Genomic DNA, 25,573 nt, shown 5'->3' with positions numbered 1-25,573 from the left:
TTTTTTCAGCTCTCTTAATCATTACTTATCTTTATGCACATAGTTTTCAAAGTTATTGTGAAGAATGTGTCAGTGAGGGCTGCCCTCCAAATTGCTTCAGTGGACACCGCCTACGTTTAGGCAGAAGGTAACTTCTTATTTCCTCCAGCAACGGAAAGGAATGATAAAGAGCTGAGTAGCACTACTGTCCCTATCCAGCTCAAGGCAATTCTTTTTTTTTTTTTTTTAAGATTTTATTTATTTATTCATGATAGACATAGAAAGAAAGAGAAAGAGAAAGAGAAAGAGAGAGAGAGGCAGAGACAGAAGCAGGCTCCATGCCGGGAGCCCGATGCGGGACTCGATCCTGAGACTCCAGGACGGCGCCCTGGGCCAAAGGCAGGCGCTAAACCGCTGAACCACCCAGAGATCCCCCTCAAGGTAATTCTTAAACACTTAAATAACAGATGTAGGGACAAGCATGTATTATATTGTGTTTACTAAAGAATAAATGACATTAATAAGTAATGAGTTAAAGATCCAAAACACATACCTTTTAAAAATTATTTATTTATTCACGAGAGACACAAAAAGCAGCAGAGATGTAGGCAGAGGGAGAAGCAGGCTCCCTGCGGGGAGCCGGATCCCAGGACCCCAGGATCAAGACCTGAACCAAAGGCAGATGCTCAATCACTGAGTCACCCAGGCATCCCCAAAACGCAAACCTTAACCAACATGCATATCAATAGCCTCCTGCTTTAAACGTGTAACTATCACTTAAGTTCTGATAGACTTGAAATAATGTAAGAACCTCAAAAGAATACATGTACTTTCTTTAAGAAGCCATCGCTTTCAACATAAAGCATATTGTTTTTAAGGTTTTGTTGCATACTGACATATTCATACTAATTCCTTGGTTCCTCTGGTGAACAATGGCTTACAATTGCTAGCTGGGTTTAGATTGTCAGCTGAGGCTATCCAAGAGTCTAAATGGCCTCACGTGATCCAGGTTAGCGAAGAAGCACTTGCAGTTGACTTTGAGAAAGCTCTAACTTTAGATCTCAGGAAAGTAGAAAGTTTATTTTAACCATAGAAGAAATATGCTCTCTGACATGCACACTTTGTTAATAAGTGTATTTTGGATCTACAATTCATGTATTACCTCATGGTGTTTAGTAAGCACAGAAAATGTGGTAAACACAGCGTTTATTAGAAATATTGTAGGGTTGCAGGCACTGTGAGTCTGGATTTTGACTGAATTTTTAAAAAGATTTTATTTTTTTCATGAGAGACAGAGAGAGAGAGAGAGAGAGGCAGAGACACAGGCAGAGGGAGAAGCAGGCTCCCTGCAGGGGGCCGATGTGGGACTAGATCCTGGGACTCCAGGATCACACCCTGGGCCAAAGGCTCAACTGCTGAGCCAGCCGGACGTCCCTGGATTTTTGATTAGTAAGATTTTTTACCTGGAAACCCCTTCAACTGTGACCTAAACCAGAATTTAGCCCTTATTTCCTTTTAAGAGATTCTGGAAATGTAACAGTAGTGCTAAACCTAAAGAAAACTCAACAATTTAGGTGTTGATTGATGACTGATTTCACCTTGTGATTGATTGGTTTCACCCTAAAGACTCCATTGAGACTAAATGGTTGGTCATTTTTCTGATTTAGTATTTCCTTTGGTTTCTTAGATCCCTGGAGAGTTTTAGTAGGTTTAGATGAGACAATAAAGATCTTTGACCTCCATTTGCAGAACATATCCCGCATTATCTCAAATCTGAATTTGAACATTATTACAGGGGGATTAATTAGGAGCAGCATCCCTAAACTGAGACCTACGCCTACTTTGTCATCTTGGTATTAGTTTTCCTCAGAGTTCTTAGCACAATAATAATTTTTTTTGAAAGAAATGTATTTAGAATCAACCACCATATGCAGATGTAGAAAATTATGTCAGTTTTTCCAGGTAGCAGACCTTTGGTGGCCTTCTGAATTAATGAGAAAAATGTTTCCCTGATGCTATCTCGCAGTGTGGGTAGTATTTTTAAAATGAAATGACTAAATGCATTGGGCCTACCCCAGGCCTGGGTCAGGGCTACAGTCTGAAAACCTCCGTGGCTTCAAGAATCGTGCAGTTTATTTAAGCAGCAGGGGTTGTATTGCTCTCAATTTCCACTAAATCAACATGCATTAGGTATTAAGCAATTAAAGTTCAAAGCCTTTTGGGGGGGGGGGAGAGCAACATAGACCCGAATCAAAAAAAAAAAAAAAAAATCTATCTAGTCCCCAAGGGGGCACGGAGCTCTATCTGCCGGAAGCGTCCATTTAAATTCCTACGTTGTAAGGAAAATCAGTCCTTAGCTGTTAACCATTTGCAAAAGTTCAGGATGATTTTGTCGGGCATCCACTCCCCACACGTACAAGGCTCAGCGTTATTTTCTAAGAGCGAGCGAGAGGAGACCGGGGGCGACGGGAGAGCAGCGTCGGCTGCCGCGGGGACCCCTGCAGAGGACACTGCACGTTTTTGCCTCGCTTGGCACAATGCCCTGCGGTGCACCGGGGGCACCAGGCTTCGGGGACCTGCTCGGTGGCCGACATTTTCCCGAGCAGGAAGTTTTCACGCTTTTAGGATCTGGATGGGTGTTAAGCGCCCAGCCGAAGGCCAGGCGGCTCTTCCCCGGAGAATTAAGCCGCGGTGGGAGCCGGCGGGGCAGCCGCAGGTCCCCCGGTGCAGCGCGAGGCCGCGCCCCCGCCGCCGCCGCCGCTCCCGGGCGCCGCACCGCAAGCTCGCCCCGCCGCCCGCACGCAGCCGCCCCGGGCTTCCGCCTCCCGGCCGCTCGGCTCCCCCGGCCGCCTCTGCTTCGGGGCCGCGGAAACCCCGTAGGAGCGGGGCGGGCCGGGAGCGCGGTTTGGCCACCGCTTGCTGCAATATTCTTCCGCCGCGAGGCAAAGAGTCCCAGCCTCCCCCCGCGGCCCCGGCATGTCCCGCGGCCCCGTAATACCGAGAAATCACCAAATTTGGATTTTCCCACCCACCTCCTTGGGCTATCCTCCGAGGTAAGGACCCCCAGGATCACAATTTGGTGGGCGACCGCAGAGCGACGAGAAAATTCCTCCGCAGGAAAACGGGTTCCGGCCGCGAGCCTATAAAAAACGGGTGGCGCGGCGCCGCTGTCTTTCCAGTCGGGCGCTGAGTGGCTCTTCGGATCATGTCTGGTGGCTCCGCGGACTATAGCAGGTATGGATGGCGCTGCCGCGGTGCCGGGCTGTCGCGGGGGCGTCGTGCGACGCCGGCGGAGGTGCTGGTGGGCGGCGAGGAGCCTGGGCTGCGGGTTCTCGGGCGTTTCCTAGAGGTTTAGCGCCTCTCTGCCCTTCGAGAAGCTTCCATGATGGGTAGGGCCTGGCCTGCGGGGAGACGGGGGTACAAAAACGGAGCGGCTGGAGGGGCTTTATTTCCCCCCTCCCCTCCCCGCCCGAAGACGCTTTGGAATCCCGGACGCGTCCCCTGCCCGCCGGCGCACGTTTTAGTTGAGCGGTGGCGCAGTCCGCAGTCGACACAGTGTACCGGGGGGGGGGAGCTCTACCGGCGGCGGAAGGCGCGAGTTGCAGGCTCGGCTTTAGGCGGGCGGGGGGAGGGGACGGCGGCGCCCGCCCGCTCGCTGGCCGCGGCCTTGCGGGCGGATGGGGCCGCGCCGGCAACCGGGTCCCCGCGAACCGTTGGCACCGCTCTCGCCAGGCCGCGGCCCGCGTCAATCACCGCGGCTTGCGCAGTGTAAGGGGCGGAGCTCAGCGCGTGGAGCTCTCGCGAGACCGGCTGCCGCCGAGACGGGAGCGCCTGGCGCTCGGGCTGGGGGAAGGGCCGGCGGCCGTGGGCCTTTCCTGGGCGTCCCCTGTGGTCGGCCTTGGGGCAGGCGCGCACGGAACGTGACGTGCGCTGCGCCGCCGGCTTCCCTGACTGCAGGCGCGGGTGGTGCGCACGTGCGGGGAGAGTGGCCGGCCTAGCCTAGGCCCTGCCCCGGGCCGTGCAGGTAAGAGGGCTGGGGAGAGGGACGTTCTCTAACTGCGGTGTTCTTGTCGGCAGAGAACATGGAGGCCCAGAGGGAATGGACCCCGATGGTGTCATCGAGGTAAGACCCCTGTGTTGGATTCTGAAACGTGGGCAAGGTGAGCGTGTTCATCCGACTTAGTCGTCTTTTTGTATGTGATTTGCAGAGCAACTGGAATGAGATTGTTGATAACTTTGACGATATGAATTTAAAGGAGTCTCTTCTTCGGGGCATCTATGCTTACGGTTTTGAGAAGCCTTCAGCTATTCAACAGAGAGCTATTATTCCTTGTATTAAAGGTAAACGAGCTAGCTAGCCCTTTTTGAAAAACGCATTAACTGTTCTACGTAACTGACCTGGACCATAAAAGGGAAAGTAACTTCTGGGGGACTAGCACCTGTTTGTATTCCTTAAAGTGAAATGATGGCAATCATCTTTCGGGACTGACCTGAAATTGAAGAGAATACTCATTGCTGATCACTTGATTATTTGGGCATAATTAATGTTCCAAACGGAATACATGGTGTGAACTAGAAGTGGCGGTTTGATGTGGGATCGGTAAATATGTATCCTACTTTTTTTAGGGTATGATGTGATTGCTCAAGCTCAGTCAGGTACTGGCAAGACAGCCACATTTGCTATTTCCATCCTGCAACAGTTGGAGATTGAGTTCAAGGAGACCCAAGCACTAGTATTGGCCCCCACCAGAGAACTGGCTCAACAGGTATTGATAGTGTAGTTCAAAAAAACTGCTTGCGTGTTGCATAGGTTTCAGGTTTCACAACTGTGAAGAATTTAAAACTTAGTATAAATTGGTCCTATCGATAGGAGCCCTCCTAATTGTCCATGCATGCAGGGAGTTTTTGTTGAGTTAAAAATAGGAACTGGGTGTGCAGGTATGGTTTGCAGGGTTGTGTAACAGATTTGAGAAACCAAAGTGTTTTCAGGGTGGACTACATCTGTTCCCATTTTTAAGTTTGAATGCAGTTGTGCAACATGAAAACTGCAGTGACATGTTATTTGACTGTCTCAGTAGTTTGTGATGCATCTGTTGCATGCTATGTTTTCAAAGCTCACTGCTATATTGGCTTTGAAGTAAAACCTTGCTAATAAAAGTAGGTTTTATTAAGGTCAAAAGGACATAAGTTCCAGTACTTTGGGAAAGACTAAAGTTACCAACAAGTTGTCCCTAGATGCGCTTACAGAGTTTGTTCCACTATTTACACCTTCCTACACAATGAAAAGCAATGTAGGAAATGTTGTAACTAAAATCATTCAATTAACTTAGATGGTGTCTGGGGTAACAGGATCCCAAGTTTGACAAGACACAAGGAAGACACGTTAAGGGACTTTTGTCATGAAGCAGTTAGATCAGTCTGCATTTTAAGCTTGGAAGTAGTTAAGTGCTGTGCATGCATAGAAGCTATTTGCAGACCAGATATTTGCTGTTATGCTTTGGAAGTTTAGTCACAGCCTGTAATTCTGCTGTGTAATAATAAAGGGTTTTGGCTTTTAGATCCAAAAGGTAATTCTGGCACTTGGAGACTATATGGGAGCAACTTGTCATGCCTGCATTGGTGGAACCAATGTTCGGAATGAAATGCAAAAACTGCAGGCTGAAGCACCACACATTGTTGTTGGTACACCAGGGAGAGTATTTGATATGTTAAACAGAAGATATCTTTGTAAGTATTGCTGTCTCTGGAGTATAGTTTATTTTAAATTAAAAGTTTAAATAGTATCCCTGTGGATTTAGAGCTGATAGTATGTTTGGCTTTCTTGATCAGCTCCAAAATGGATCAAAATGTTTGTTTTGGATGAAGCAGATGAAATGTTGAGCCGAGGGTTTAAGGATCAAATCTATGAGATTTTCCAAAAATTAAATACGAGTATTCAGGTGAGCTTTCGTTTTTACTCTTTCATATAGTAGCTGGGGGCTTAGGTTTAATGGAAGTTAAAGTACAACTGAAGTCTTTGTCCTGCTCCCTTCTGAAAGCTATTGGCACATAACTATGACACTTGGTTATAGTTTTATTGTGAAAGTTGGCTATTTGTGTGACAATATAATCATTGTCTTTTTAAGGTTGTGTTGCTTTCTGCCACAATGCCAACTGATGTGTTGGAAGTGACCAAAAAATTCATGAGAGATCCAATTCGAATTCTGGTGAAGAAGGAAGAATTGACCCTTGAAGGAATCAAACAGTTTTATATTAATGTTGAAAGAGAGGTAATTTGTCTATTTACTATTAAATTGTGGTTTTTTATTTCTTAACCTTCTTGTATAAGCACTGTGCTAAAATTGCAGAAACTAGGATTGCCTTAGTTTTTGTAATAATGCTAGCAGAGTACACACAAGAAGAAGAGTAACTGCACTAGATTGTAGAGACTGGGGTGGACCTCTTTCTTAATGTCCAGTGTCCTTTGTCTTAAGATTTGGTGCAATATGTTTTAGAATGGCCTAACAATGAATTCTAATGAACATGAATTGGAGACTAGATTTTAATGACTGTTAACTTTGAAAAATTGTAGGAATGGAAGTTGGATACTCTTTGTGACTTGTACGAGACACTGACGATTACTCAGGCTGTTATTTTTCTCAATACAAGGCGCAAGGTGGACTGGCTCACTGAGAAAATGCATGCCAGGGACTTCACAGTTTCTGCCCTGGTAAGAGGTGTCCTAGTAGTGATAATTATACTCCTCCCCCCCCCCCCCCCATTAAAGCAGGATTTAGACTACAATATAGCTGTTAAGTGCTGTGTTGTCGTTCCCCCTGCTCAAAATAAAGCTGTTTCTTAACTATACCTGTCTGCTATACCCCCGTGGCAGCCAGGGACGCTTGGTCTCATACATGTCAGTAAAATTAAATAATTGATTTGACTGGTGATTCTTGAATTAAGGTTTGTTAATTTGCAGCATGGTGACATGGACCAGAAGGAAAGAGATGTTATCATGAGGGAATTCCGATCAGGGTCAAGCCGTGTTTTGATCACTACTGACTTGTTGGTAAGTCTCTTACTGATCTTTTTAATCTACCAAAAGTTTGTTTTGGGGGGAAGGTTTTTTAATAACCTTTACCAGATTGGGCTGTTTGGGAGATTAAAGAAAAGACCACACTCCACAGTGGGCTATATCATTTAACGTATAGTTCACTACTATCTTGTGGCCTACATTATGTAGCTGTGTACAGTTTAAATTAGAATTTGAACGTCATACCATTGTATTGCAGGCTCGTGGGATTGATGTGCAACAAGTGTCATTGGTTATAAACTATGATCTACCTACCAATCGTGAAAACTATATTCACAGGTGAGTAGGTGGCAACTTGTTACTATATCAGTAAAATAAATTCATGTGTGGCTTTTCTACAGACTGATTTGTTTGAAAGGCAACTTCATTATCAGGGAAGTAAAGACGTAGTAAGTTGGTTAAGATATCAACTAAATCTGTATTTGGGAAGATTGGTCATCTGCAGTGGGAAAACAGTCGTAAATGTTGCCGAAACTGGATCAGGTTGTTTAGATTTGTTGGTCTTAGTTTATTTTTGAGTTTTTAGTGATCTTGTGTCCATGTGCTTTCTTGGTGATTGTAGTTGGGATTTTCTTGGTGTTGTCTGGTAGCAATTTGAGCAGTCCCTGGTTTAGTTATAGTGGCTTTATCCCTAAGTAAATTGAACTGTACTTTGTTATATGATGTAAAAAAAGACTTTTTAAAAAATACAGGAGTCGATAGCAGCAGTTGATGACGAGATGGCGCTCAGAAACGGCGTTGACGTAATTTAGGACGTGGAATCATAAGCGAAACAGCACACTGTTTGAATAAAGAGCGAGTCGGTATTTATATTTGTTTTTCTTTTGTCATGATTATTTGATATTTTTAAGTTGCTCCAGCCAAGGCATTTTGTATGTTAGTTTTATTAGGTGGTTTGTGTTGTCTGGTTTCCATGAGGAAGGTAGAAAGCTGTTTTGGAGGTAAACACGTTTGAGTAATTTGAGTTATACAACGTGTACAACTGAGCAAAAAAGCAGTGATAAGTTTGGGTTACCATACCAAATACTTGTTTTCCCACTGGAAAAAGTTGTAAGTTTTAGACGATAGTTAACCTTGCAGCATTTGTATTTACAGTTTACAGTTCCAGATGTGCGTCGAAATGGATTACATAACTGTTCTTCTTGTTTTATCCCTGGTGTTTACATCTGTCCCAGGCTGACCTCTGCTCTTGGCTGGCCCACTTTGGTATGGGCTTTAATTTCACTACCCCAAACACAATACTGTCATCTGCTTTAAAAGTAATGCTCAAGACACCGGATAAAATCTCATTTTGCAGCCAGACAAGCCTTGAATCCTTTTGGCACTAACTGCAAAGGAAGATTTTTTTCTCTAGATATTGATTAGCAGCTAGTGCGCTCCAATTAGAAGCACGAACTGTAACCTTATTAAGTAAACAGCAGCTGATGGTTAACAAGTGGATCATCATGTTCAGTAGTTCCTATTGGAGAAGTAACATTCTAATTGCTATGTTTCTTTCTCTACACAGAATTGGCAGAGGGGGTCGATTTGGGAGGAAAGGTGTGGCTATAAACTTTGTTACTGAAGAAGACAAGAGGATTCTTCGTGACATTGAGACTTTCTACAATACTACAGTGGAGGAAATGCCAATGAATGTGGCTGACCTTATTTAATTCCTGGGATGAGATAGTTTTGAATGCAGTGCTCGCTGTTGCTGAATAGGCGATCACAACGTGCATTGTGCTTCTTTCTTTGGGAATATTTGAATCTTGTCTCAATGCTCATAACGGATCAGAAATACAGATTTTGATAGCAAAGCGACTTTAGTCGTGAGCTCTTGTGAGGAAAGGCATTGGCTTTATCCTCTTTAGAGTTAGACTGTTGGGGTTGGGTGTAAAAGATGGGGTCTGTAAAATCTTTCTTTCTTAGAAATTTATTTCCTAGTTCTGTAGAAATGGTTGTATTAGATGTTCTCTATCATTTAATAATATACTTGTGGACTAAAAGATATAAGTGCTGTATAAAATCAGCCAATTATGTTAAACTAGCATATCTGCCTTTATTGTGTTTGTCACTAGCCTGAATAGGAAGGCCTTTAAAATTGATTTTTTTTTTAGAAAGCATTTGAATGCATTTTGTTTGGTATTGTATTTATTCAATAAAGTATTTAATTAGTGCTAAGTGTGAACTGGACCCTGTTGCTAAGCCCCAGCAAGCAATCATATCTTAGATAGGGTTAAACCCCCAGTAAAATTGCCATATTGCACATGTCTTAATGAAGTTTGAATGTTAAATAAATTGTATATTCACTTTAAAGGTGCTTTGGTGATTTTTATTTAAAAAAGCCAAGTATCCTACAAAATTTTAACAATTCTGTGTTAACTGCTGCATCACTGTAGCACAAAGGCTGATCAGTTGTAGATGTTCATCGGCACCATCTGCTAAGCATTTATCTGCTTCCTACAAGAAAACCAGAAGTTAGTAAAACTTGCCCTTGAAGTTCTATTAAACATTTTGCTGAAATGTGCAAAAATGCCTACTTACAGCAAGTTTTTCTGTGATGATGGATTTCTGTTTATCAGAAAGATTATCATTCTCTACAACCACATCATGAAATTGACTTACAAGCTGAGTTGCTGCATGACCCTCATCTATTAAGTCCTGTAACAGAAAGTTGTATTTGGTGTGATCATTTAAGTTTTCCCTTACCTGGAAGTGAGCAGTAAAGTGACTTACTTTTACCACAGCTTCCAGTTTGTCAAAAGAGCCACTCTGACATGCAGCAAATATTCCATCAATGGTCTCAGCTGGTATTACCTAGAAAGTTGTTTAAAGATAAGCCTTTATCTCCGGCCTGGGTAGAGTTCACTGTGTAAAGCTGTTCCTGTAACACTAAATTGACACACCCTTGGAAAAGCAAAGGAAGAGAACTTGGGGGAGAGCCTTACACTCTCCTCTATCATGAGCTCAAGAAAGCTAACCTACCCTGCCTAGGACCATCTTTAAATTAGATCAGTCACTATTCTGTAACCAGGGTGATCTTTTCTTTGCTTCTAATAGTTTCTGGTTTGGGTGCATGATGGAACAAGAATAGCTGATCTGGTCAGTGGGAGAACAGCTAAAAATTCTGGGTAGCTGGTACCCAAGTGGTTCTATTTCCTCTAAAGCGGTTAAAGTCAACCGGTTTAAAGAGGGAATTTAAGGGAAGGTGCCTCCTTTCCTAAGATACCGCTAATATGAGACTGCTTTTAGAAAGCCCGTAATTCCCCCAAAATTAAAGGGGACAAATGCTATAGATTTCATCATGGTATGAAAAATATCTTTGGAAATCCCTGGGTGGCTCTCAGTGGTTTAGCACCTGCCTTTGGCCCAGGGCATGATCCTGGAGCCCCGGGATCAAATCCCACGTCGGGCTCCCTGCATGGAGCCTGCTTCTCCCTCTGCCTGTGTCTCTCATGAATAAATAAAATCTTAAAAAAAAAAAAATCTTAAAAAAGAAAAAAAAAAAAAGGAATCGCATGATCTACTAGTAGCTAGTCATGATGCCTGGGTGGATCAGTGGCTTAGCAGCTGCTAAAGGCAGCTGCCTTCAGCCCAGGACGTGATCCTGAAGACCCAAGATCAGAGTCCCACATCGGGCCCCTGCATGGAGCCTGTTTTTTCCCTCTGCCTGTGTCTCTGCCTCTCTGTGTCTCATGGATAAATAAAATCTTAAAAAACAAACAAGGTTTAAAAGTAGTAGTAGTGATCCTACTAGTAGTAGAGATGAACTCTGGCATTATTTCTCTAAGTGGAATATTGCTCCCTTTATATATGACCCTTCGTCAAAATATATCTGTAAGAACAGGGATATTAATTTTTTTTAAAGATTTTTTTTTTTATCAAAAGAGGCAGAGGGAGAAGCAGGCTCCACGCAGGGAGCCCAACATTAAATTTCTCTTAACTCCCATATCCCTGAAGTGTTCTTGATGGTTCCAGGTTATTCCTTTATTAGACTGTTTTTAGCATACTACTTGGCACATACTATAGACCAAATATGCCCCTCAAGATTCAGATCTTAGACTGCCCAGCCTCTGGAACTGTGAAATTTGTTTATAAACCACTGAAGCCTATGGTACTTTGTTAAAGCTGCCTGAATGGATTAAACCAGCACATAATAAACATTCTGCATACATCTTGTCAATAAAAATTTTCTAAGAGCCACAAGCCCACTAAAAATTTTTAGAATATTTAGTGCCCTTACCCCAGCAATGTCTGTGATCACCTTCTCTGTGATCTCCTTTCCACCCGTTAATCGAGTAGCACTTTGAAGAAATGTAATGGCTTTTCTTAAATCTCCTTCTGACACTTTAACAAGATAAGCTATTCCCTGAAAAGAAAAAAAAAATTCTTTTTTTACCCGTGATGGATGGCCAATGAAGACTTCTTGATTTTAATAAAAGTGAAAAAACACTATGTTTTGGCCCAGAGTTAGTGGGAGAAAAAATTCATTTTCAGTTTTAAGGGAATGTTGTCAGTCCTAAAATGGAAAAATTCACAGAGATAGCATCAATATAAGGGAAGGCTAGAGATCTCTTGCCTTTGGAAGAAATTTGCAGAGAAAAATGTTCTATAATTCTATTTTCTTGAATATATAAAAATATTTAAATTATGATTAAATTGTTATAATGAATAAGGCCTACATATCCTCTTTCTATACCAAAATTTCACCACCAAATTTGTTCAAGTGATATATTAGCTAGGACACTAAAAAATCTTATTATGCAGAGATTTGTTACTGCAGAGTATGTATCATGTGTAGGAAATCTGTCGTAGTTCTGGCTCTGTGAAATATTGATAATAAACTTCTAAGAGTAACAAGAAGGTTGAACCTATAAATCCTACATATTCCAACTGTTGCTCTTTTAGCTTAACTTTGCCTGAAGGTGTAAGAAATTAAAGCAGTATGTTTGTTTTTAATACCTCTTATGAGTTCATCAAAGGCATTTGTAACTGCAGTATTTGTAATACTTAGTAATTACCTCATTGCTAACTTTGACATGTTCTTTATCGGCAATGTCTAGTAATCGCTGCTGTTGAATTTTATCTGACAGTGGTTTGAATCGGAACTTAGAACATCTAGACGTCAGAGGTTCAATTATTCTGTAAAATATTGGGGGAAAAAAAGTCAGCGTCTGAAGATGATTTTCCCCCAAAGAACTCCTTTTTATCAAGAATAAATCAAGATCTGATGGAAAAGAAATTACCATAGCCTTGAAACATTGACATTTTTTTTCTCTCCCTAACTGGGGTCATCAACATGAGGCTGCCCCACATGCACCTTCAGGGCAACGTACATACCGGCTGACGTAGTTGCAGATGAGACAGAAACGGGTGGTTTTAGACTCCTTCTCCATGGTCCGCCGCAAAGCTGCCTGAGCAGCTGAGGTCATAGAATCTGCCTCATCCAAAATCACAATCTTAAAAGGAGGACACGGCTTCCCACTGATACAGAGAAACAGGACTTATAATTCATGTATTATCACCAAAGTCTAATTTTAGAACATTCTTATGATCCCAAAAAGAAATCCCAGGCCCTCTAGGAGTGACGCTTCCCGAGTCTCCCAGCTGTAGGCAGTCATGAATCTCTCCCTTCTGTCTCCACACGGCTGCCTACCCTGCACATTTCATGTAAATGCAGTCATACACTGTCTTTTGTGATTGGCTTCTTTCACTCAGCATCCTTTCAAGGTTCATCCATGTTGCAGGACATCACTACTCCATTCTGTTTTTACTGCTAAATATGGCAAAGAGATATACCACATTTCTTTCATTCATTCATTCATTCATTCATTCATTCATTCATTCATTCATAGGCTGATGGCTGTTTGGGTTGTTTTCATGTTTTGACTACTGTGACTAATATTCTTAAGAACACTTTTGAAAAAAAAATTTTTTTTGAACATCTTTTGAATAGACCTGTTTTCATTTCTCGTGGTATATACCTCGGACTTAAGGTTGGAATTGCTGGGTTGTCTAGTAATTCCCTATGTTTAACTTTTAGAGGTCCTGCCAATTTATTTTCAAAATGTCTGTACAAAGTAGAAGAGTTCTAATTTCTCCACATTCTTGCCAGTATGTTGTCTTTTTGCTAAGAGCCATCCTAGTATGTGTAAAGTGGTATCTCATCATGGTTTTGATTTGCATTTCTCTATGGCTAATGATGTTGATGAGCATATTTTCATGCCCTTGCAGGCCTTTTGTATAGTAGTCCCTCTTATCCACAAGGAATGCATTCCAAGACCCCAGGAGATGTCTGAAGCCCTGGATAATACCGAACAGCATATAAATATACATAACATATTTCTCCTATACACACATACCTATTAAAAAGTTCAATTTATAAATCCAGCACAGTAAGAGATTAACAACAATAGCATCATTAACAGTAATAATGAAACAATTTTAATGATATATGTAATACAAGTTACATGACTGTGGTCTCAGAATAGTTTATTGAACTGTACTCCCTCTTCTTGTGATGTGAGATGCCAGGATGCCTGCATGATGAGGTGAAGTGAGGTATGACATAGGTGCTATGATGTCAGGCTACTAATGACCTCCTGATGATAACATCAGAAGGTGGGTCATTTGCTCTGGACTTCAGCTGAGTACAGGCAACTGAAACTATGGAAACTGAAACCATGGATAAAGGGTGACTATCTTCTGTGGTGTAAGGTCTACTCAGTTCCTTTCCTTTTATATTGGGTTTTCTCTTGACTATTAAAATGTAGTTCATTTTTTTAAAAAGATTGTATTTATTTATGAGAGACACAGAGAAGAGGCAGAGACATAGGCAGAAGGAGAAGCAGACTCTCTGTGGGGAGCCCAATGTGGGACTCGATCCCAAGACTCCAGGAACATACCCTGAGCCGAAGGCAGATGCTCAACCACTGAGCCACCCAGGCATCCCAGTAGGAGTTCTTTATATATTCTTGGTCTGAGTCCCTTATCAAATACAGGATTTATTTATTTTTATTTATTTTTATTTTTTTAGATTATTTATTTAACCATTCATGAGAGACACAGAGAGAAGCAGAGACATAGGCAGAGGGAGAAGTAGGCTCCCTACGGGGAGCCTGATGTGGGACTTGATCCCAGGACCACAGGATCATGACCTGAGCCAAAGGCAGGAGACTCTCAACCACTGGGCCACCCAGGGGCCCCCAAATAGAGGATTTATATGCATTGTCAATCCAAGGTAGATCTCAAAAATCAGTCATTCACTTCCTATAAATTCTTAAAAGTGTGCTCTGATATGAATTAAATATATGCCAGGTTCCAAAACTTTAATGTTAGAACTCTGCCACCTAAAGATTATGAGTAGCTGATTAAACATCTCTGTTTAACTCAGGGCAGTCCTATTTAAATTATTAATAATACCTCATCTTTTATTCTAAAAGTGTTCCAGTATGGACAATAACTTAAATGGAAATATGTATTAGGAAATACAGGAAATATATACTGAAGCTTAAACTGGCAGAAGATTTTTTAAGTAACATAATTAACAAATATCAGGATTTTTCACTAGCAGTATACCACCAAACTACCAAATTTGATTACTAAATAAATACTCCTTAGACATAACATCAGTCAAAAACCCTTGACAGCTCAACAATTTAAAATTAGTTACTATAATGGAAAGGTCATTTCTGGGTTTAAATAATTTAGATAAAGGGGCACCTGGCTAGCTCAGTCAGTAGAGCATGCAGTTCTTAATCCTGAGGTTGTAAATGGGAGCCCTATGTGAGATTACATTAAAAAAAAAAATCTTAAAAAGAAATATGATCTAACATGAAAAAGGAGTTGGGACATTTGGCAGAAATATGTTTCTTTTTTTTTTTTTAAGATTTTATTTATTTATTCATGAGAGACACACAGAGAGAGAGAGGCAGAGACATAGGCAGAGGGAGAAGCAGGTCCATGCAGGAAGCCCGATGTGGGACTCGATCTGGGGACTCTAGGATTACATCCTGGGCCGAAGGCAGGTGCTAAACCGCTGAGCCACCCAGGAATCCCTGAAACATGTATTTTAAATAAATGCAATGACATGGTATGAAAAAGGAAAAGTGAGCTTTACTTACTCTGAACGACTTCCTGACACAGTTAATTGAGCAAAATTCTTCACTTTTTCTCTAACTACTTGTATTCCACGTTCATCAGATGCATTTAACTCAAGAACTCTTAATCGAAAAAGTTCAGGCCTATGTCAAAATGAAACAAATATGAAACATCATAAAGCATGTAAAATAATTGAATTTAAACCACATTTTAACCACACACATTCTGTAGTACTTTAAAACCCACCTAGTAAACACTAGATAGAAGGCATGCGATCACTTTCATATTTTTTATATTGCAGAGACATGCAGTTTTTTTCATGTAGTTTAAAAAACAAATGATACATAATTCGTAAAATTTTAAATTTAGTTAGAATTATATCATAAACATCTTGCCATGTTATAAGAACCACTGTAAATAACATTTTAATAACTTATATGACATTCTATACAATAAGCATACCATCATTCATTTAATATTCTTCTATTGTTAGGTATTTAGATAGTTTTAATACAATTTTAAATAATGCTGCAATATAGCATATTTTCAATTATTTCTATAAGGTAGCTTGCTAGGGACTAATACTGGATCAAAACAAACAAACAAAAAAAATGTTTGTTTTTTTTTTTTTTGAGTAAAAAAAAAAAACTATTAAAAATAGCTCACCATAGGGTCACTGAGAAATCAAAAGAAGATGACACTGTTTGTGTGTCACGCCCTTCCAAGACACTGTTTTGAAAACTTCCTCCTATTTTACTATACATAAATATATTTTTTAATTAAAAAAACAAGAGTTGGGACTTAGTTTTGTCTTTAGTTTTCCTTTTTTTTTTAAAGATTTTATTTATTTATTTATGAGAGACAGAGAGAGAGAGAGGCAGAGACACAGGCAGAGGGAGAAGCAGGCTCCATACAGGGAGCCTGACGTGGGACTTGATCCCGGGTCTCCAGGATCACACCCTGGGCTGCAGGCGGCACTAAACTGCTGCGCCACTGGGGCTGCCCTGTCTTTAGTTTTCCTAAACAGCATGATATCCTTTTTTTTTTTTTTTTTTTTTTTTTTTTTTTTTTTTTAAACAGCATGATATCCTAAGCATTTTTTTTATGGGCACAAACATCCATAAGCTCTGTGCATATATTTTCTATTTTAAAATGACATATATTATGAAATGCAGAATTCATAATTAAATTCTTTTAGTTCTATAAGAACAAATGTTATTTTTAACAGGATATTTAAAAAATTATATAATTTGGACTGACCTACTCTGAAAAAACTAACAACAAACTACCTAAGTTTCATTATGACTACATTGCTAAGGCTGGTTTAGATTGGATCTGAGTTGTGGAATAATTAAAAAAAAAAAAACCTCTTTTATAATTTTTTTGAGAAATAAAAATTGCTGTTAAATAAAATAAAATATTAGGTTCACAGCACCTTCCCTCTTTTTCTTCCTTTACATTTCAATAGAACTAATTATCTGCACATATTTGATGGTTTTAGAGGAACCTATTTTCACATGTAGGATTTCAGATGTACCTTTTGCTATATGCCTGATATAAAAGTTCTGGATAAATTCAAGATAGCCTTTGGTACACTTGATCTTAGCAAAAAGGCCAAGAAGATCAAGACAGACTTCTCTATGTCAGTGCATGTTTTAGGGATATCATACATACCCAGGCTGATATGTATCTTTTAACTCTAGTTAAAAGGCTCCTTTACAATGGTTGGCTAAGCCAAGACAATCAATCCTGGGGGAAGAAACTAAGAAAATGGCTCACATAGATTTTCTGGTGTACCTGGAGTTCTACTGGGGCAACAACTACATACTTTGCTCACACTCAAGATACTTGAGGGCTAGCAGCTTGCCTAGCCACTCCAGAGGCAGGGTCTGGAAAGGCCAGAGCAAGAAAAAACTCTAGAAGGGGTGGTATCAGTCAGTATCATGAGACATAGCAGATCCTATCACACAAAGACATACATGTGAACACAACCATTTAGAGAGCAATGAAAGTATTGGCATGACTAAAAATAGGATGGGTCCTCTGGGCTCCAAAATCAAAATGGAAAAGTTAAAGTGATGAAAAAATCTTGAGGCTTCCTATTGTTGTAGTATATTCAAACGTTTGAATAAGGTTCAGAATGAAGATTATAAAAGATGTAAGCAAGCTTATTTACTGAAGGGGAGGAACTGGAAATGGGCCCACTAAATAAATAAAAAAATACAGAAACAATAACCTTACAGAGACCAAATACAAATTCTTAGATAAAGAAAGGCAGAGATTTTTGGTGTCAAGTTTATAAAAAAAAAAAAAGAGAGAGAGAGAGATGTTTCAACTTACCCAAAGAGTTCCCTAGCCGCTGCCAAAATAGTAGATGTTTTTCCAGTTCCAGGTGGCCCATAAAACAAGAGATTAGGGAGCTGTGGAAGTTAAAGTTTATTTTTTAAAAATTATATTCTGGTACAAATAGATGAAATGATGGTTGAAAATGTGTATAGAACAGTGCAACAGCTTCCCTAACAGGGCACATATCTGAATACAATATTTCTTAATATAACAAGTATCACACTGTTAGCAGTTGTAAATCCTGCTTTTTCACATAATTCTGTACTCCCTCCCCCCAAATGTCTTTTCTGATATCTAAGTTGAATCAATATTTATGATTGTTCTATACAAAATATATTTAGGTGAAGTTTTCAAAGCAGGAATCAGAAACCTTTTTTTCTTTTTTTTTTTTTACCTTTTTTTCTTTTAAAAGATTTTATTTTTTATGTAATCTCTACACCAAACATGGGGCTTGAAATCACAACCCAGAGATCAAGAGTGCACCACTCCACTGACCAAGCCAGCCAGGCACCTCAAAACCTTTCTTTTGAAGGGAATCTTGGGCTTCTGTGAATTCCTATCCCACCTTTCGGCTCAAGATTGGGCAAGATTTGATATTTTAAAAAGATGTCCATTGCTTCAAAGGGGAAACAGACCAAAGAACTTTAATTTGGCTAATACCAAGGAAAAAAAGAATGAAAAGTACTTATCAAGGCTCTGGATGAGCTGATGTTCCAAGAACAGGGGCGGGGAAAAAGAGCATTTATTAGGTGCCAGGCAATACTATATGCCATGATTATATACCCTGTAGGGATGCCCACATACATCTGGAGAATTAATTAGAAGAAGGGGTAAGGCTAAATCACTAGTTCTTCTTTTATATTTTAAATCTCACTAGCTTGGCTCCTATCAAGCATACAACTAATCTGTGGTAGACTGATAAATGTACTAAATTCCATGAGCTGTCATAAAACCGCACTCTTTAGTATGTCCTTTCACGTACAGAAATCACTGTACATAGGAAACTAGGCAGCACGGTTTATTTGCTTCCATTCTCGCCTAACCCTTGACCTTCCTATCCATTCTTCACCCAAATCAGCTGCCACTCTGCTTGCTACTTGAAACTATTCACTGGCTTCATACTCCACCTAGAAAAACAAAACCAAACAAAAACCAACCTGTACGGCCATGGATGTCCATGATCTGCTCACCAACTCTCTCACTTTCCAGGCTCCAATTTACAATGAAACCTAACAACCAAGCACTGTATGACCTTATCTTGTCCCTCACGAGCTAGGGTCTGACTGCTTTTTTCCTGGTTAGTCAACTTCTACTACATCACAAGTCAGAAGCCTTCCATGACCACCCAATCTAAAATAGAACTCCTCGGGGATCCCTGGGAGGCTCAGCAGTTTAGCGCCTGCCTTTGGCCCAGGGCGTGATCCTGGGGTCCCGGGACCGAGTCCCATGTCAGGCTCCCTACATGGAGCCTGCTTCTCCCTCTGCCTGTGTCTATGCCTCTCTCTCTCTAGGTCTCTCATGAATAAATAAATAAAATCTTAAAAAAATAATAAATAAAACAGAACTCCTCTGTTAGTCTGTCTTTGTTGCACTTACTTCAACTTGCACTTATTTATTTATATACAGTAATTTGCAACTATTGTTATTTATTTAGTGATTTGGTTTAATTGTAAAATACCTGTCTACTTCACTATTACCGAAAGCTTAAGGTCAAGAATCTTACGTGCTCTATTCACATCTGTATTCTCAGCATCCTGCACAGTGCTCAACATGTGTCCAGTAAATAAACCAATGTATAAATATATTAATTGAAGATGATTACATTGGTAGCACATAGCTTAAGATACAAGTTATGAGTTTCACTACTTAAAAACAAACACCAAAAAACTCCTAAGCTTTTTGACTGGTTTTGGTATCAAGGTAATGTTGGCCTCACAGAACGAAGTTGGAAGTTTTCCTTCCTCTTTCTATTTTTGGGATAGTTTGAGAAGAATAGGTATTTAACGTCTTTAAATGTTTAGCTGAATTCAAATGAAGCCATCTGGTCCTGGACTTTTGTCTGCTGGGAGATTTTTGATTACCAATTTCATGACTAGTAATCAGTCTACTCAAATTTTCTATTTCTTCCCAATTCAGTTTTGGAAGATTCTATGTTTCTAGGGATTTATCCATTTCTTCTAGGTTGTGCAATTTGTTAGTATGTATTTTTCCATAATATTCTCTTACAATTCTTTGTTTTTCTGTAGTGTCATTTGCTATTTCTCCTCCTTCATTTCTGATTTTGAGTCCTCTCTTTTTCTTGAGAAGTCTGGGTAAAGGTCTATCAATTTTATCTTTTCAAAGAACCAGGTGTTGGCTTCACTGATCTTTTATATTGTTTTTTTTTTTTCCCCTTAGTCTCTATTTCATTTTTTCTACTCTAATCTTTATTATTTCCTTCCCTCCAGTGGCTATGGGCTTGTCAGTTTGAGTATAAAAAGCATTCCTAGGCTTCATCTTTAACTATTATTTTGATTCGTGCATACCTCAATATTTGTAACAATTAATCTATGTAACTATTACATAAAGTAACTTGAATTTTTTAAAACATGGTAAAATTACTATAACTTACAATTATATATATATTATAGTATATATATATACAGTGTATTCAACAACTACATGTAGAATATTAGTTCTTAAAATTGATTTCTGATGATCATCTATTGTAAAACCTATAATACTTTAATGTAAATGATGGAGTGAGTACTCAGTTTTGGCAGCACATACACTAAAGTAAATGAAGGAATGAATTCTTTTTCTTTACTCTGTGGAATTTAAAATTACTTCATCTTTAAGTTTCATAGAACTTAGCCTGAAAAGAAACAAAATATTAAATAAGAGTTTTAAAGAAGTAAGTTCTTAATTCAGTCTTCTAAGATAAATGGCAGAAAGTCAAGAACTGGGTCATAATCCCACTACATTTGCCTCAAGGAATGAGAATACTACCAATCAAAATTTATCTTGTCCTACAATCTATGTAATTATTACTATACAATTAAAATTGTATACTATAAAATTAAAAGGTAAAGGTATTTGGATCAAATCAAAACAAAAACTGGCAAAGATTTTTAATAGTTTGATAAATATAACTTCTTTCAAAATATATACTATTATAGTGTAATTCTGGGAAGAGAATGGCAGCAAAAGCCAAAAGAACCTCTAATTCAAAGTAACCAGTTTGAGAGGAAGGAGGCAAATCTTACTTGGAAATAAAGGAAAACACCACATCCCACTTTTATCTGCAACTTTTCTCCTTCTTTCACTAAGCTCTTACAACACTTCATCATATAGAATTTTAAACTGCTAATTCTTCTAATGGGGCTATCTTGTCTCTGAATCATCAAAAGTGCAAGTCATTCAAGAATTTTTTTATCCCATATATGACAGCAGGAGACACAATGTTATAGGCAGAATTAAATACTCATTTTTTGTTTTTTGTTTTTTTTTTTCATGGACTCATTTTTTGTATTGTAGTTCAAACCAAATTCTAACATTAGGTAAGCAATTATACTTTTAAAGAGTCTCAGACTCTTCTTTACAGCACATATTATCTATAATTCTCTTGCTTATTTGGCTTACACATTTATTCTCTATCTCTCCCCACAAAAAAAAAAAAAAAAAAAAGCCACAAGAAAAGGGACCCAGTATGTCTTGTTCAATGGTTTCTACTTAAGTACCGTGTAACAATGCCAAGATAGAACAGGAGATGCTTAATAAATATTTGTTGAACTCATCATCCATTATACAAATAATTATCAAGGGCCTACTGCCTACTGTACATACAGCTACTATTTAAGGGGGGCAGGTGATTATAAAAGGAAGGAAAAGGATGAATAAATGAAATCTTGAATCTCCCAATGACATGAAACATCATCTGCTACTCACATCAGCTCCCTCTAAAGACTTTTTCAGCACTGCAACCACTTCTTCCTGGAAAGCAACTTCGTCCACACATTTTGGGCGACTGGGAAAAAAAAAAAAAAAAAAAACCAGAGAGATTATTTAGTATATTACAGTAGCCACAGAAATGTCTTAAGTGTTCCTTTAGCTAAAATACCAATGATAATTCTCATATCCTGGCAATAAAATAGGAAACTTTCATTATTAGAAGTAGGTGGAAACCCCATTTGTATTTACCTTAAGCAGATACATACTGAAAGAGTGAAGTTACTTTTCCCTTTATAGATGCACTGTTTGTATCTATAATACTTAGAAAAATTAAGCAAAAAGATTTTATTACACCACTGGTTAAAAATTTAAAGTGAACACTTGCTTAGAAAGTAATATATTTTGACAAGATCATAAGATCATGCACTTAAGCTAAAAAGAGAGAACTCTTTCCTCAGGAGAGGAAATTATTTTGGTCAATATAGTTAGTTAATACCAATTTCCTCCATCACCTAACTCCACAAAAAATTCCTAGCTAGTCACTTGATTGAGGGCTAAATAACAAATTCAACCAAAATGAAGTATAACAACATATAATTTTCATCCTGCATCATTAATTGATGATTTTAAAAGAAGCTGGACAAAGTTATACTCCTAACCCCAAGGTTAGGCATTGTGCTTAATTAGCTAGCTGAAAGCTCTTCTTTGATTTATACATTTCAAATTAATCAGGTAAATGCCAAATAGGAATTTTATGACAGAAAATGTTTTCTAGGGAAACCAACGTTAAGTTATAAACTAGGGTTTCATGTTCAAATACCTGTAGGGGCCAGGAAGAAAACAAGAGTAAATAAGGCACAGTATAAGGCAAGAGAAAACAGAAGGACGTATGACCTCTCCAGAATGAGAAGCAGCACTCAGGTCCATTTAACCACTGTCAAATGATAATTTGTATCTAGTTCTGCTTAATCTCTTGAAAAGCTGAACATCTATAGATTTTTTTCCCCTCTGCATAATTTTATTTAAAAATCTAGGCTTTTATGTGAAATTTCCCACTTTAAAAACCGTTGTTGGTGCCAAACAAAACATGAGGGTCTTACATGATCTATAAGTAATCCGCACACTTTTAATAATAATCGAGGCTACACCAGGAGTTACAACTATTGTCATAATATGACTTAGCTGATTGAAATTTAAGAGCCACTTCAAGTGTTGTTTTTGCCAAAAATGTATGAACAAAAAACTCAATTATTTCCCCCTGTCCGTAATGGAAGGTGGAAGAGATTATTTGGATTTAAGGAGAACTCCTGACCAAGAGCTTAGGACTACCTTCTAGCAATTGTTTTCTCTTGTTGTGTATCAATCTCTAAAACCACAGACCCGAGTTACAAAAAGTCCTTAGTTCATCTATAAAGTAATTACACTAGATCATTTGATGGCACCTTCAGTTGCAAGGCTCTAGGGCTTACATATTTGGATGATTTTCAAGCACATCTACACCAAGCAAATCATCTCCTTCTTAAGTAGCAATAACATCAACAAAAAAGTGACTAAAACTGCTTAGAGAAGTAATTTATTGACTATGTCAAGAAAAATACAAGCATTCTTACTATTTTTCCACCCATGGAACAGGTTTGGTTTTCTTGTTCTCTCCACTGCTTCCAGCTGTGGCAGCTATTCCTCGATCCTTCAGTGGTGGTTTAGTACTGACAGATGTGCCTTTTAGAAAAGCCTGCATGGTTACTTCACCCTGACCAGATATAAGACAGAAAAGGAAAAGCTCTTCTGAAATCATTACAAAAAAGAACAGCAAGAAAGCACATTTAACCTTGTGCAAAATATTCCAACAATTACCTACCATATAAAGGTAGCATAACCTAGCATCCTCTAAATGTACTCTACTGAGAACTAGAGGGACCATATAAGAGGCCAAAGTGCTTAAGGAACTTACTAGACTCTATAGTGAGAGTTATAGATCAAAGCTAAATCTAATGACTGAAACATTTTTAAGAGTTTTTGACAAGTTTGTCATTAATGGCCAAACTGCATGGGCTTCTGCAGTCTCATTCAGTCCAGTCATGGGCCTAGCTCTAGCTCAGGCCCTGAAATGCACTTATCAATGAGGAGTGCTGGGACCACAAATGAGAACTTCCATTTGTTTTCTTGGGCCTAGAGCTCCACTCAAGGGCTTTTGCTGGCAGAACCAATGATTGCCTTCAGAAGCTGTTTTGTAGGAGGGTTGGGGTGAGGACTATGTTGTTAAAATGGAAAAAGCTTGGTATGCCTGGGTGGCTCAGTGGTTGAGCGCCTGCCTTCGGCCCAGGGCATGATCCTGGAGTCCCAGCATCGAGTCCCACATCGGGCTCCCTGCATGGAGCCTGCTTCTCCCTCTGCCTGTCTCTCTCTCTCTCTCTCTCTCTCTTATGAATGAATAAATAAATAAAACCTTAAAAAAATCTCAGCCAGAAAATAACTACTATTAACATTCAGGCAAACTTTCTTCCAGGCAGCAGAAGGCTGTTTTAGGTATAGAAAACCATCAGCAGAGTACCCCTGGGTGGCTCAGCGGTTTAGCGCCTGCCTTCAGCTCAGGGGCATGATCCTGGAGTTCTGGGATCGAGTCCTGCATTGGGGTCCCTGCATGGAGCCTGCTTCTCTCTCTGCCTCTCTCTCTCTCTCTCTCTCTCTCTCTCTGTGTCTCTCATGAATAAATAACTAAAATCTTAAAAAAAAAAGAAAAAAGAAAAAAGAAAAGCATCAGTAGCTTGCCTGAAATTCCCCAGCATTACTGGCAATACTACTTTCTTCACTGCTTTTCCCCAGGGCCTAGAGCAATAACTGGTACATGACAGATGCTCCATAGTATCTGGGGGCTGAATTACCATTTATGAGGCTTGGCTTCCCCTTCTGTAAAAGGAGCTAAGGCCTATTCCATAAGGTAGTTAATTAAATAAATAAATAAATAAATAAAAGAAATAGAATTGTGAAAGCCCTCATGTACTGTTGGTGGGAATGTAAATTGGTGCACACACTATGAAAGAATTTCCTCAAAATATTAGAAACAAGAGTTACCATATGATCCAGCAATTCCACTACTGGGTATCCATACGAAAAAAAAAAAAAAAAGATCAGTAACTCAAAAAAGATATATGCACCCCTATGCTCAATGCAGCACTATTTACAACAGCCAAGACACGGAAACGATCTAAGTTTGTTCATCAATGGATGGCTGGATAAAGATGTGATACGCACATGCAATGTTACTCAGCCCTAAGGAAGAATAAAACCTTGCCACTTGTGGCAACGTGGGTGGACCTTGCCAGTATTATACTAACTGAGACAGGCCGGTCACAAAGACAAATACTGCATGATTTCACTTACGTGTGGAATCTAAAAAACAAAAACCAAAACAAAACAAATGAAAACCTAGACTCAGATACACAGAGCATCAGAAGGGAAGGGGGCCAAAGAGGGGAGGCGATTAAGTACAGACTGACAGTTACTAGGTAAGTCCTGGGAGGCAACGCGCGCTAGGAGATGCGGTCGGTAACTGCAATGCCTGCAAAACGTCTCATCACTGTTGTGCCCCTGAAGCTAATACTGAATGTCAACTGGACTTAGACCTCAGTTTACTTTTTTTTTTTTTTTTAAAAAGAAAGGGCCCCCAGGGAAAGCATCCTCCTGCAGACACACATCTGGTCCTCCGACAGCAGACGGCTTAACCACCGTAAGCAGCCAAGCTTCTCGACGCTGCCGGGTACTCCGTCCCGGCCCCGGGGGCAGTGACTACTGCACGCTCCGACAGCCCGAAGCAGGGCTCCGAAAGATGCGGCTCTCGGCTACCGTTTCGCAAACGGGTGAGCGCGGGGGGAAGGCGGGGGAAGGCCACCCTCGCAACCCCCCCGGGCCGGTCACCTGTTGTCCCCGGCACGGCCTGGGCCCTTCAGCCGCTCGGCTCCGGAGGGTGCACGCGGCCGGCTCGTCCCTGGGGCTTCCGGTCGCAGGGTCCTCGCTCCGTTCGCCGGGACGAGAGCATCAGGCCTGGGAAACCCCGAGCCGCCACACGGAGCGGCACTTGCCGTCCCCGCCGTCAGCACCGCGGCCCCGGTTCCCGCCACCGGACGCGGGGCGGGACTACGCGGGCACGCAGCGCGTCACTTCCGGCCC

General features: G+C 40.1%; 2 protein-coding genes and 4 non-coding genes across 7 annotated transcripts; 5 read left to right on the top strand and 1 right to left on the bottom strand.

The window, feature by feature from the left end:
- The first annotated feature begins 3,097 nt into the window (after positions 1–3,097).
- On the top strand, positions 3,098–9,346 carry EIF4A2 (eukaryotic translation initiation factor 4A2). 2 transcript variants are annotated; one of them, XM_041731834.1, is made up of 11 exons: positions 3,098–3,213; positions 4,057–4,102; positions 4,188–4,320; positions 4,606–4,745; positions 5,538–5,706; positions 5,809–5,918; positions 6,105–6,248; positions 6,551–6,688; positions 6,938–7,027; positions 7,251–7,330; positions 8,559–9,346. In XM_041731834.1, exons 1-11 carry the CDS (start codon positions 3,185–3,187, stop codon positions 8,701–8,703), a joined length of 1,224 nt encoding a protein of 407 aa, XP_041587768.1. In that variant the 5' UTR covers positions 3,098–3,184; the 3' UTR covers positions 8,704–9,346. The 2 variants fall into 2 exon arrangements, with proteins under 2 accessions (XP_041587768.1, XP_041587769.1); XM_041731835.1 differs by lacking the exon at positions 8,559–9,346 and adding an exon at positions 7,744–8,529.
- Positions 4,435–4,504, top strand: LOC121477666. The gene has a single exon (XR_005984330.1). It is a non-coding gene; the product is annotated as a small nucleolar RNA SNORD2 (small nucleolar RNA).
- Positions 6,293–6,468, top strand: LOC121477660. The gene has a single exon (XR_005984326.1). It is a non-coding gene; the product is annotated as a small nucleolar RNA SNORA81 (small nucleolar RNA).
- Positions 6,743–6,874, top strand: LOC121477648. Its single transcript, XR_005984316.1, has one exon. It is a non-coding gene; the product is annotated as a small nucleolar RNA SNORA63 (small nucleolar RNA).
- On the top strand, positions 7,054–7,195 carry LOC121477653. Its single transcript, XR_005984319.1, has one exon. It is a non-coding gene; the product is annotated as a small nucleolar RNA SNORA4 (small nucleolar RNA).
- On the bottom strand, positions 9,341–25,524 carry RFC4 (replication factor C subunit 4). Its single transcript, XM_041731837.1, has 11 exons — positions 25,322–25,524; positions 23,017–23,156; positions 21,404–21,482; positions 17,471–17,550; positions 15,154–15,273; positions 12,371–12,514; positions 12,052–12,172; positions 11,274–11,399; positions 9,767–9,847; positions 9,575–9,691; positions 9,341–9,490 (listed from the first exon to the last, which is right to left on the bottom strand). The coding sequence occupies exons 2-11, from the start codon at positions 23,142–23,144 to the stop codon at positions 9,395–9,397; spliced, it is 1,092 nt and encodes a 363-aa protein (XP_041587771.1). The 5' UTR covers positions 23,145–23,156; positions 25,322–25,524; the 3' UTR covers positions 9,341–9,394.
- Positions 25,525–25,573: the final 49 nt, after the last annotated feature.

The sequence above is a fragment of the Vulpes lagopus genome, chromosome 17, assembly GCF_018345385.1.
Source record: "Vulpes lagopus strain Blue_001 chromosome 17, ASM1834538v1, whole genome shotgun sequence".
NCBI lineage: Eukaryota > Metazoa > Chordata > Mammalia > Carnivora > Canidae > Vulpes > Vulpes lagopus.
The sequence above is the reverse complement of the archived record's forward strand: the minus strand, read 5'-3'. Positions and strand labels throughout refer to the sequence as shown.